Raw genomic sequence first — 13,696 nt, 5'->3', positions numbered from 1 at the left:
TTGAATACATTTTTTCACATGGATGGCTGAAAGATAGGAAGGAATATCTCTGAGAATTTTTGTTTGTTTTTTTCTGAGCATGCATTTGTGTATTTCTGCTGCTCAATGCTCGGTCGTGTCTGACTCTCTGTGACCCCATGGACTGTAGACCATTAGGCTACAGTCTCTGTGACCTTTGTCCATGGGATTCTCCAGGCAAGAATACTGGAGTGGGTTGCCATTTCCTCCTCCAGGGGATCTTTCCAACTCAGGGATCAATCCTGTGTCTCGTACATCTCCTCCATTGGCAGGAAGATTCTCTACCATTACTGCCACCTGGGAAGCTCTATTTGTGCATTAAAGCGATCAAAAGATTAAAGAAAGATAAAACATGTCTGCACTGACTCTAGTGATATGAGAACTGGTAGAAGATATGCTATTAAAATATTGGAGTAGATTGCAGACAGATTCCAAAGTGAAAATGAAACTTTACCACAAAAATGAGAGGTAAAGGATTTGAAGAAGAACTACTACAGATGAGACAAAAATTAACAAATACATAGGATTTTTTAGATACCAGTACAGATGGGCAAACTGTTTTAATAATGGAAAGAACATGATACAATAAATATATTCTAACACTAGGCACTATGATAAGCTTGGATAAAGCTCTCATACAGAGTTTGTCTTTCATTCGTTCTCATACAAGCATATATTAATTTCTAAAAAATGTACAATTCCTCATGTACAATTAGCATTTTCAAGGATGTCACAGGAGTGGGTTTCAGAAAATTACTTTATATCTTCTGTTTTAGTCACAGTTAGGTGTAACTGTTCATCATACACACAGAAGCACACACATACTATGGTACATAAACCTAAAGGTGACTCAGGACAGCTTCAGTGGCTCACTGGGGACATAAGCTGCTTACCAATTGCTGCTCTGCTATAACATCTAGTTTCCACCCATCTTTTGGTCTCAGACAATAGTTCCAGATTCATCCTTCATCTCTAACCCTCAGCCATCAGAACTAAAGACAGGGAAGGAGAGAGAATGTCCCCCAACTTGAAGACAACTGCCTGGAAGTGACAGACCTCACCTCCTCCTATTTGCCTTTGGTGTGACCCAGTCATATAGTCCAAGGTGGCTATAAGCAGAGCGAAGAAATACCATGGTATCTATGTCACCACCTGCCCAACAAAGAATCAAGGCATTTATTATTGAGGAAGAAAGAGAAAATTAGGAATAACTAACAGTGTCTTCCATTCTTTTCAGCGTTTGTATTTAGTCCTAGAAAGCTGTGTGTTGTTCTCTCTAGAGTTAACATTTGAATTTGGCTTTGTATCTAAAAGAATAATAATGTGAACTGAGATTAAAATGACATGCATAACATGCAAAATATATTAATATTTCATAGCTATTAGGATCTGCCAGAAAACTGTTTGTCCTGCTGGGTGGAATAGTTCCTATAATATCTCAACAATGCAGTTTATTCATGCCACTTAATTCTTGCTGCTTTCCAGTCCTGACATAGCTTCTTGAATCCATTCTTCTTTTCCAGTTTTTCACACCTTTCAGTTATAAACACCTTTCAAGAACAAATGCAAGTTTTTAATTCTCCATGTATTTTTGACCACTCCACACTATTATCAAGCACATTTCTGGTTCCTCACACATACTGCAATAATGATGTCTTTTATGGTACTCCTTATCATTAAAGAATGCTTGTGAGTATTCTATAAAAGTTATCAGAAAGTTAAGGAAAATTTTCTGTGTTACATTGTGCCATATTTATTGTTCTAAGGTCTGATAATTATTGATGAGCAACATTTTCCTATGTGTTTATGGATTATTCTATCCTATGTTTATGCTACCCTTTTTTCACAGAAATTTGCAAAAATACCTTAAAAATCAGATTCAAATTTGATACCCAAAAATAATTTAAAGCCTTTCAAGCTTTGATTAGCCAATATACAGAAACAGCCTAATGTATGTGGGATATATACACAATGGAATGTTATTGAGCCATGAGAAAGAAATCAATCCTGTCATTTGAAACAACATGGAATGACCCAGAGACATTAGGTTAAGTGAAATAAGTTAAACAAAGAAAGACAAATACCATATAATATCACTTGTATGTGGAATCTGACAAATCTGATCTCATAGAAACCAAAAGTAGAATGGTTTTTACTGGATGGTCAATTGGGGTATAAGGAGATGCAGGTCAAAAAGCACAAACTTCCAGTTGTAAGATAAATAGCTCTGGGGATCTAATATAGAGAATAATGACTACAGTTAATAATATTGTATTATATGTTTCTTTTTTTATTTAAGTCTTTTCTTTTTAATTTTTTTGGCTACATGGCATGTAGGATCTTAGTTCCCTAACTAGGGATTGAACTTGAGCCCCTTGAAGTGGAAGTGCAGAGTCTTAACCACTGGATCACCAGGGAAGTCCATTTTATAAGTTTCTAGTAGAGTAAATCTTAAATATTTTTATCATAAAATGGAAATGGTAACTATGTGACATGATGGAAGTGTTAGCTAAAACCATAGTGGAAATCAATTTGCAATGTTAAATTGTATCAAATTAATTGTATATAATAAGCTTATACAATGTTATATGTCAATTATATCTCAAAGCTGGAAAAGTAAACTTTATCAACACATTTCATAGTAAATTTTTCCTCAAAACGATATAATATTTAACAAATATTTTGAATAAAGACATTAAATACAATTTTTATTTCCTAGCAAATACAACAATTCAGAATTTATGTAGAACTAAAATAATCTCGATAACACATGTATCTCTATATTGTTTCTCAACATACTTCTTATAATAGAGGAAAATAAGTCATTATTTTTCCTTGTTAGACTTGTTAGGACTCATGGGATTATGGCACTACCTAACAGATGCTTTCATTCAGTCCCCAAGTTAAAATGTTAAAAGCATTTTTGTTTTATGGGTGTATCATGATTGATAAATACAGTTAATAGAGAAAATGAAAACAGAAACTTTTAAAGCTTACATGTAAAAGATGCTCTCTCATTATCTATTATTCCCCTTGTGGAAAATCACTTTACAAAACTCCTTTAGTGTATGTCTTTGTAATTTCCTGAAATTTTGAACTTGCAATTAACTTGACATGAAATTCACTGGAGCTCTAAAAACTCTATCACATCCTTGCTTACAATGTTTACTCTAACAAGAGCAATGAACCACATCCATGTGACCATATTAAACACTTGAGATGCAATGGAGAAAAGAGAGAAATTCTAATTGTCTAATTTTCCCAAGAGTTGATACTTGTGGGATAAGGTTCCAAAGGGAAGTAAGAATCATTATTTATTCCACATCAGACTCTTGGCATCAATACTGAGAATATAAAATCACCGTTAATATCAACCATCTTTGCTAAGGATCATCAGCTTCACCAGAGGTCAGGGCCAGTGATGCAAAGTCACAAAAACAGAGAATTTTAGATTATGAACCTCAACACCAAGAAATCCTGAAAGGTCAGTACTCAGAACTATCCACCACCATCATCAGAACCATTCAGAGTTAGGGGAGAAACCCATAGCTCTAAAGTTTTGGGGAGGAGGTGGTGGTGGTTAGTCACTATCATGTCCGACTCTGTGACCGATGGACAGCAGCGTGCCAGGTTCCTCCGTCCATGGAATTTTCCAGGCAAGAATACTGGAGTGGGTTGCCATTTCCCTTCTCTGGGAGATCTTCCCCACCCAGGGACTGAACCTTAGTCTTCTGCACTGCAGGTGGATTCTTTACCAACTGAACCACCAGGGAAGGCCTGGGGAGGATTTATCCTTCTTGAATTTAAAAATTTTAGGTCTTTTACCACAGCACTCCCCCAGTGCACTAACAGATGTGGGTAGTTATTTTTCTGTCTCTATCTGTCCTCAGTCACACTCCCAGAGCAGCAAACTTTCCCTTATCACCTACCTGTCCCTGCTGGATAAAATTATGGCCAACATTTCTTTATTTAGTAACTTCAGCTCAGGCATTGTGAGAACTTTGTTCACTTATGTGGTGGTGGTGGTGTTTTAGTCAGTCATGTCTGACTCTTGTGACCCCATGGACTGTAGCCTGCCAGACTCCTCTGTCCATGGATTTCTCCAGGCAAGAATACTGGAGTGGGTTGCCATTTCCTTTTCCATGGAGTCTATGTTAACTTCTTACTAAACTTCTTTCAACAATTGTATTAAAATATCTTATTTGTTGATACTTTCTGTATGTAACTCATGGTGCCAAATATTATCTAGTACAGAAGAATAACCAGTAAATAACTCTCAATAATAAATACAAATTTGTATGCATTAAATGTAAAATGTTGTTGTCTAGTCACTCAGTTGTGTCTACTCTTTGTAATTCAATGGACTATAGCCCTCCAGGCTCCTCTGTCCTTGGGATTTCCCAGGCAAGAATACTGAAGTGGGTTGCCATTTCCTTCTCCTGGGGATCTTCCCGACCCAGTGATTGAAACTGTGTCTCCTCCATTGGTAGGTTAATTCTTTACCAGATAAAAAATGTATTTTGGGGCACATAGAAAATGGTTTTATTAACTGGGGCTTCCACTATTTAAGTTCTTAACTTAAGGATATTGACTGTTAGTTCACAGGATAAAGGGGATAAAGAGAAAAAAACTAAAGGAGTCTAATGAGTCAAAAATGACAGTGCACCATGCTTTTTTGTTAAATAATTAAATCATGTGACAGCTATTAGGACCTTAAAAAAAAAGGTCCTAATGTATGTCAGATGACATACATCTTTAAATAACAAACAAATTGACTTGAATATATTTAGAGACCATGGAAAATACTGTTAATTGATAAATAATACTGATAATTTAGAAAGCTAATAGCAAATAAAATAATTAAAATCTCTATTTTTACTGTATGTGTTAATGTATATAGAAAGGAGCAATAAGATGTGCTAGGGAAAAGAAAATTTTAAAATCTGGTCATCATTTAGAAATGAAAATATCGGTCAAATGAAAGATATAACAGAGACAAACTCAATAGGTTAAAACGAAAAGACATTTGCTTACAAACAGCAAGTAATCACACTAAACTCCCTGTGGGAATCTTTTAACGTAATTTTCACATAAAATGCATTTTGGTGTTTTTGTTTTTAAGAGTGTTGGAGAGTAGATGTAACAAACACAAGGTCACATGGGCAGTGAATCTTCTGTTAATTATAGAAAGTACACACCATTATTACTTATTTCAAGTGAGATAAAAATCTTATGCTAATTTATATGAGTATGAATAACATACACATATAGAATATGGGAAGAAAGAAAAGGTCCTCAGAAATAAAAATAGCAATGTTCATTCTGACTGATTTTTAAAATCCATAAATGGGTGTTTTCTCTTCAAAAGTGAGGAAGTGTTTGAATTCTAAGGGTTGTGAAGTTTATATATCCTTCTCTGGTTCAACCAGAATCATCGTTTGTCCCCAAGTAGCAGGAGAGACACAAGAGATTTCTGCTTTATGTATGTTGTCTGATGAGGGATCAAATAATGAGCTCCACAGAATCCGTCCCTCCCCCTCATAAAATACACTCACATGACCACATCTTCTTACACATGAACACTCATTTTCTCATTTTTAAACTTAGAACCTTGGAGAGGACAATGGACCCTGGAAATCACTCCTCAGTGACTGAGTTCATTCTTGCTGGGCTCACAGAACAGCCACGACTCCAGCTGCCCCTTTTCCTCCTCTTCCTAGGAATCTATGTGGTCACGGTGGTGGGGAACCTGGGCATGATCACACTGATAGGGCTCAGTTCTCACCTGCACACCCCCATGTACTATTTCCTCACCAATTTGTCCTTTATTGATCTCTGTTATTCCACTGTCATTACCCCCAAAATGCTGATGAACTTTGTGACAGAGAAGAACATCATCTCCTACCCTGAATGCATGACACAGCTCTATTTCTTCCTCATTTTTGCTATTGCAGAGTGTCACATGTTGGCTGTAATGGCATATGACCGCTATGTTGCCATCTGCAATCCCTTGCTTTACAACATCACCATGTCTTATCACATCTGCCTCTTCCTCACAATGGGAGTTTATATTCTAGGCATCATTGGATCCACAGTCCACACAGGATTTTTGTTGAGACTCCTTTTCTGCAAAAACAAGGTGGTTAACCATTATTTCTGTGATCTCTTCCCACTTTTGGAGCTATCCTGCTCCAGCATCTATGTCAATGAATTATTGGTTATATTCTTGAGTGCATTTAACATCTTGACTCCTGCCTTAGCTATTTTCACTTCATATATCTTCATCATCTCCAGCATCCTACATATTCGTTCCACGGAGGGCAGGTCCAAAGCCTTCAGCACCTGCAGTTCCCACATCTCAGCTGTTGCTGTTTTCTATGGATCTGCAACATTCATGTACCTGCAGCCTTCATCTGTGAGCTCCATGGACCAAGGGAAAGTGTCCTCTGTGTTTTATACTATCATCGTGCCCATGCTAAACCCTCTGATCTATAGTCTACGAAATAGGGATGTCAAATTCGCCCTGAAAAAAATTGTAGACAGTGGAAAGTGTATATGAATATAATGATGTCATATCAGTCATTTGATTCACTAAGATATATTATGTATTAAGCTTATTGGATATGAAAAAAGCAATCATACTTGCCTATATAACACATCTCCAAGATTTTATCCAGGCCACTTCTTGAACCTATATTGTAATATTTATATGTAAAATCATAGGCTGTGATTATGAATAAAGTAAAAAACACCAGAAAATAAAGTGGTCTTAGTTTTATTTTTAGTGCTAATCCAAACCAGAAGAAAAACATTGAGGAAGAAGATGAAGATTTTGACGTTAATCGTAGTAATCCATATAATTTTGTATAAAACACAATGTCCAGAATTTAAATGGATAACTTTATTTGATATTCACAGTATTATATAAGTACATCATACTATTATTTCTCTGAGGAGGAAAATGAAATTGAAAGGCATTTAGTTTGGGACCATGAGTAAATGTCATGGTCCCAAACATAAAAAATGATAGGATGTGGAGGGTTTGGCTCCAGAACCCATGATTTTACTCAAAGTTATCTTTTGGCCCCAGGTAATTGTGGGCAGATCTAAAGCCTCCCTAGGAATTTTCCTCTATACATAAAGCAACCTCAGTTCCCTATAAGACTGAGTTTCTTTCCTCTAGACCTCTTTCATACTTTTTTCCTATTTATTTCTCCTGATATCATGAAAATAATCAAAAATATTCAAACCTGACTTCATCAAAGCAAAAAAGTCATTTGAGTCTCAGAGACTTGGGGCTTTCCAGGTGATGCTATTGGTAAAGAATATGCCTGCCAATGCAGGAGACATAAGATATGAAGTTTTGATCCCTGGTCAGGGAAGATCCCTGGGAGTAGGAAGTGGCAACCCACTCCAGTATTCTTGCTTGCAAAATTCCATGGAGAGAGGAGTCTGGCAGGTTAGAGTCCTTGGGGTTTCAAAGAGTTGGACACAACTGAGCAACTGAGCACACATTAGAGATTCAATTGTTATACTTGATATAATAAAGCAATATGTAGCAGTAATTTTATAAAACAGCCTCAACAATATTGTCTTATCTTTAGACAAGAAATAGCTATTTATGAAAGCAGTTGCTCATGAAAGCCAACATCCGAGCTAAGCTGTATCCCTGTCATATGGTTCATGCTCTTTCCTCCTATAACTTACAAATAATCACCATTTCATGTCAGTTGCACCTTTGAAATATCTTTTCTCCTATGTTGTTTTATTGTATCTCATTTAACGTCTCGTATCTATGAATTTGCATGATATTCTAAATACTCGGTGTTTTCTGTCTCTTCCCAATTCAAATCATCTTATTTGCCAGATTGATGTTCTTTGGCTAGTGTGCTATCTTATCTGATATAACAAGTACAGATGAACTGATAGAATTAAAACAATGGCTCTTATGATCTCTTAGTAATTTTTTATAAATTATTTATTAAAGGCCTGGTTAAATTCTTCCCATTTCTGAGCTCTTTCTCCATCAGTTTAATCCTGAGATTCAACTGTACAAGCCTGGTTGATGACCACAGCCAGGTGACCTAGCGGTGTCCTCTGAGCTGTGATTGTTCAGTTGCTAAGACACGTCTGACTCTGCAACTCCATGAACTGCAGCACATCGGGCTTCCTTGTCCTTCACTATGGCCCTGAGTTTGCTCAAACTCATGTCCATTGAGTCAGTGATGCCATCCAACCATTTCGTCCTCTGTCTTCCCATTCTCCTCCTGCCTTTAATCCCAGCATCAGGATCTTGTCCAATGATTCGGCTCTTTGCATCAGGGGCCAGAGTATTGGAGTTTCAGCATCAACATCAGTACTTCCAATGAACAGTCCTCTGAGCTGCAGCCACAAAAGTCAGGGTTCCAGACAAGAGTATGATCTCTTTTCCAGGAGATAACTGGAAGCTTGAGTGAGGGACAGGAAGAGTGCTGACCTACTGCCCTGTTGCCTATATCCCAGAGAGTATTTCAATAAGCTCTCAATGTGTGTCTCCTTAGATGCCTATTCCTCTTGCCTATGCTTAAAAATAAGCAAAAAAGCCTCTTTCACAAAAAGCCCAGGTGCTTTTCTAAAAGTGAGTTGCCATGAGCTGAGCTCTGGGGTGGGTCAGTCTACCTGAATGTGAGGTTTAAGAACGGTTTCTCAGGGATGTCCCTGGCGGTCCACTGGTTCAGGATCCAATGGATTCAATCCCTACTCAGGGAACCAAGATTCCCATGTCACAGGGCAACAAAGCCCAAATGCTGCAACTAGAGAAACCTGTGCACCACAACTACTGAACCTGCAGGCAACAATGAAGGCCCAGCAGACCAAAAAATTGAACTTTTTTTTTTTAAGAACTGTTTCTCGTGTCACTATAGCATTGTGGGTCTCATGATCACAAGCCCTGCTGACTTTCCTGCTAAGTGTTTTGTGGACTTCTCTATTTGGTTCAGGTCTTAACAGTTGTGGTGCCAGATGTGGGGTTCAAGCTGTTAGCTCCTCAAGCAGAGGCTCAGGGTTCTGAGTTATGCTGACTGTGGTTTGTTGCAGCGAGCTGTGGTTTATGACAAGATTGTGTCTCAGCCTCTCATATCCACTTCAGTGTGGCCTTTTCTTGTTTGCCCAACGTGTAAGAATTGATCAACTAGTCCTCCTCTCCCCAAAAACCACCCCACAGGAAATTATTTTCTATGTAGCTCTAAATTCATTGTATCCATGGGAGAATGTGAGTTCCGTATGTTATTTCTTTGAACCAGAGCACCCACGTATATTTCTATTTTAGTACACTACACGTTAATCAAAAAACAGCTAGTAAATTTCTTACATTGATGTTTCATATATGAAAATGACTATGAAAATTTTTTTGTGTTTTCAAGCATTTATAAATATTTAAAACTTTAAAAAGTGTTACAAAATTTAAAATGTGAATGTGTGTGTGTCACTCGGTCCTGTCCAACTCTTTGTGACCCCATGGACTGTAGCCCACCAGGTCTTCTGTCCATGGAATTCTCCAGGCAAGAATACTGGAGTGGGTTGCCATTTCCTTCTCCAGGGGATGTTCCTGACCAAGGGATTGAACCTGGGTTTCCTGCTTTGCAGGAGATTCTTTACTGTCTGACTTACCAGGGAAGTCCTAACACACACAAACTTTAAAAGGACTAAGAAAGGTAAAAATTTTAAGCCTCCTTAGGAATTTTCTATGGATCTGCAGGGTTATGGATCTCAATCTGAGAACTAGTGGAAGATGTGGTATTAACATATTAGAATAGATATCAGAGTGTTTCCAAACACAAAAAATAGAAATCAAGGACTTGGAGAGCTACTACAAATGAGAAAGATTTTAATGAATACATAAGATTTGTTAAACATTATTATGGCAGTAGATATTTTCAAATGTTTTAGTAATTGAAAACAGCATAACTGAGTAAATGCATTCTAAAGTAGGCACTCTGATGGACTTAAATAATGTTCCATACAGAATTTATTCTCATTAACTTGGATTCAACCCTATATTAATTTCTTTAAAAAAATAAGGAAAAAAAAACACCTGTTCTTGATGTACAATTAGCATGCTCCAGGATCTTTAGTTTGCATTTCTTTTTATTGTCAAAATTAATTGCAATTAAACTTAGCTGCAATTAGGTTTCACTGTACATCACACACACTCCCACACACATACATGCACCATGATGCCTTAAAGATCTTCAGGACTGGTTCAGTGGCTCACTGCGGCACATAAACTTCTTTTAAATTGTGATCTGCTACAACATCTAGCTTCCATCCATCTCTTGGTCTCAGACAATAGCTCCAGACAGATCTTGCATCTTCATCCCTCAGCCATCAGAAGAAAAGATGTGGAAGGAAAGGAAACGTCCCCTAACTTGAAGACCACCACTTGAAGTGATAGAACTTACCTCTTCCTATTTCCCTTTGGTGCAATTTGGCCAGGCGATCAAGCTTAGCTGGAAGAGAGGCTAAGAAAATACCTATTAAACACAGTGAAGCAAGTCAGAAAGAAAAACACCCATACAGTATACTAACAAATATATATGGAATTTAGAAAGATGGTAACGATAGCCCTGTATGCAAGACAGAAGAGACACAGATATAAAGAACAGTCGTTTGGACTCTGGGAGAAGGCGAGGGTGGGCTGATTTGAGAGCATAGCATTGAAACATGTATATTACCATATGTGAAATAGATCACCAGTCCAGGTTCAATGCATGAGACAGGGTGCTCAGGGCTGGTGCACTGGGATGACCCAGAGGGATGGGCTGGGGAGGGAGGTGGGAGGGGGGTTCAGGATGGGGAACACATGTGTGCCCCTGGCTGATTCATGTCGATGTTTGGCAAAAACCACCACAATATTGTAAAGTAATTAGCCTCCAATGAAAATAAATAAATTATTTTTTTAAAACAGAAAATACCGAGGTGTCTAGATAGCCATGCACCCAACTAAGATTCGGGAAATTTATTATTGAGGAAAAATGGGAGAAGGAAAATTAGGAAAAACCAACAATCTCCTGCACTCTTTCAGTATTTACATTTAGTCCTAAACAACTGTATGTTGTTCCATCTAGAGTCAACATTTGAATTTAACAGTGCATCTGAGGAGGATGACAATATGAAATTGCTTAAAATAAAATGTGTAGGGCATAATTAAAATATACTACTATTTTCATAACTGCTCGTATCTACTACAAAGCTCTTAAGTTGTTCCAGGTAGTTCTGTAAGATCTCAGCATTGTGGGGTTCATCCCTATGACCTTGGCATGCTGCTTTTCCATCCTGAAATGACTTCTTCACTCCATTCTCCCTTTTCAGCCTTACACACCTTTCTAAACTAAATACCAGTATTTAATTCTCCATGCATTTCTGATCACTCTATTATCAGGTACACTCCCAATTCCTCACGGATACTAAAATAATAAAAGTATTTTTGCTTTCTGAGTACATCATAATATTTAAGCACAATTAGTATTGTACATGAAAAAAAAAAGCTTTCACATCTTACCTATAAAGTTTGTTTCCCTCGATGTTCTCATTTTCACCTAGTGGGAAATTACTTTATTGATAGGTGGACATGAAATTCACTGGAGCTCTAACAAACTTGGTCTGTCACATCCTTGTTTACAATACAGAATCCAACAAGAGCACTGAATCACAGCTACATGACACTATTAGACACATGAGGGCCAAAGGGGGAGAAGCAAAATTCTAACTGCTTCTTTTCCCAAGAGTTGATACTTATGGGATATGAACCTAATGGGAGCTCACTCTCATTTTTCCTAATTAGGCTCTAAGAATCAATATGCAGAGTATAAAATTATCATTCATATCAACCAATCTTTACGGAGAGCCGTTACTTTCGTCCGAGGCAGGACCAGTGACATATCATTTTCATGGAGGCTATTAGTCTGTGACACCTCAGCACCTAACACCTGCAAGGTCAGTATTCAGAACTAACGACCAGCAACCTCAGATCCCCCCGCCCTTCAGAGACATTGGGGAGAAACACATAACTCTGAAATTTCAGGGAACAAGGACTGTGTGTCTGAATCCCAGCCCTGACTTTTATGATTTTAGATCTTCAACTGTGGCTCTGTGCTAAATCACTTCAGTTGTGTCCAACTTTTTGTGACCCCATGGACTATAGCCCACCAGGCTCCTCTGCCCATGGGATCCTCCAGACAAGAATACTGGAGTGGGCTGCCATGCCCTCCTCTAGGGGATCTTCCCAACCCTGGGATAGAACCTGTATCTCTTACATCTACCTGCGTTGGCAGGCAGGTTCTTTACCACTAGCACCACCTGGGAAGCCCTCTGTGGCTTCCTCCAAGTGCAATTACAAATGCAGAAAGTTTTTCTTCCTTTCTTTCTTTTTTAAATAGCTATCTGTCCTCACTCTAATATTCACACTACATTACGAGCAAGGAGAGGATGAGATGGTTGAATGGCATCACTGACTCAATGGACATGAGTTTGTGCAATTCTGGGAGATGGTGAAGGACAGGGAAGCCTAGCATGCTACAGTCTATGGACTGTACAAGCCTAGCATGTACAGTCCGTGCTATAGTCCTTGCAAAGAATCAGACACGAACGAGTGGCTAAACAAGAGCAAATGAGCAAAGACTACCTTACAAGCAAGGACAATTTACTGTCCATGGCTGAATAAAATTGTAACCAACACTTCCTTCTCTACTCCCTTTGACAGAGATAGTGTGAGAATTTTGTTCACTTATGTGGAGTCTATATTAACATGCAGCTAAGCATCCTTCAAATGATTTTTTTAAAAGCTCATGTTTATTGATGCTTGCTGTATGTAAGGCACCATGCCAAACATTGTATTGAGTAAACAAAACACTCTAGTGCTGAAGAAAAATCAATAAATAAGCCATAATAATTGATGCAGATTTATTTATGTACTAAATATAACATAAAAATATATTCATGGGCACATAGAAAATTTTCTTATTAACTGGGGCTTCCACTGTTAAAGTCCTTAACTAAAGGGTCTTCAAAATCAAATACATTTTATAAGATAAAGGGCATAGAGTGAGACGAGCTAAAGGAATTTGATGAGTCAAAAATGGAAGCTTATTATGTTCTTTTGTGAAATAATTAAAACTTGTGATACCTGTTGGAACAATCTTAAAGAAAATTTTTCTTGTCAGATGATGTGAATCTAGAAATGACAAATAATTTGGCTTGACTTTATTTGGAGACCATGGAAAATATTCATAATTTAAGAAGTTAATATTCAGTAAAATATTTCAAATCTCTATATTATTATATGTATTAATGTAGAAAGGAGCAAGAAGAAGATGTTCTAAGGATAAGAAAACTTAAAATTCTGGCCATGATTAAAGAATAAAAATGCTGGTCAAATAAAGCATATTGTAGGGAGAAGCTGAATAAGTTAACGGTAAAATAACATTGACATTTTCTTACCAAGAGCCAGGAACTGGGCTAAGCTCCTTGTGAGAATCATTTTACTTAATTTTCACATGAAACAGATTTTTGCTTTTTCAGAGTTGGAGAGCAGATCTGATTATCTCAAGGTCTTGTGGTAAGTATGGAGCTCATGGACGCTTCAATCCACTAATTCTAACTTGCTATCAGGGCTTATGTGTGAGTGTTTAGTCACTAAGTC

General features: G+C 37.6%; 1 protein-coding gene across 1 annotated transcript; it reads left to right on the top strand.

Moving 5' to 3' along the window:
* The first annotated feature begins 5,641 nt into the window (after window positions 1-5,641).
* On the top strand, window positions 5,642-6,577 carry LOC129653732 (putative olfactory receptor 8G2). The gene has a single exon (XM_055583437.1). The coding sequence runs from the start codon at window positions 5,642-5,644 to the stop codon at window positions 6,575-6,577; it is 936 nt and encodes a 311-aa protein (XP_055439412.1).
* The last annotated feature ends 7,119 nt before the right edge of the window (window positions 6,578-13,696 follow it).

Source organism: Bubalus kerabau, chromosome 5, assembly GCF_029407905.1.
Source record: "Bubalus kerabau isolate K-KA32 ecotype Philippines breed swamp buffalo chromosome 5, PCC_UOA_SB_1v2, whole genome shotgun sequence".
NCBI lineage: Eukaryota > Metazoa > Chordata > Mammalia > Artiodactyla > Bovidae > Bubalus > Bubalus kerabau.
Note: the sequence above shows the minus strand (reverse complement) of the source record. Positions and strands in the feature narration are given on the sequence as shown.

Excerpts from the sequence above, each read along its gene's own strand:
- LOC129653732 (XM_055583437.1), top strand. The coding sequence starts at position 5,642 with ATGGACCCTGGAAATCACTCCTCAGTGACTGAGTTCATTCTTGCTGGG.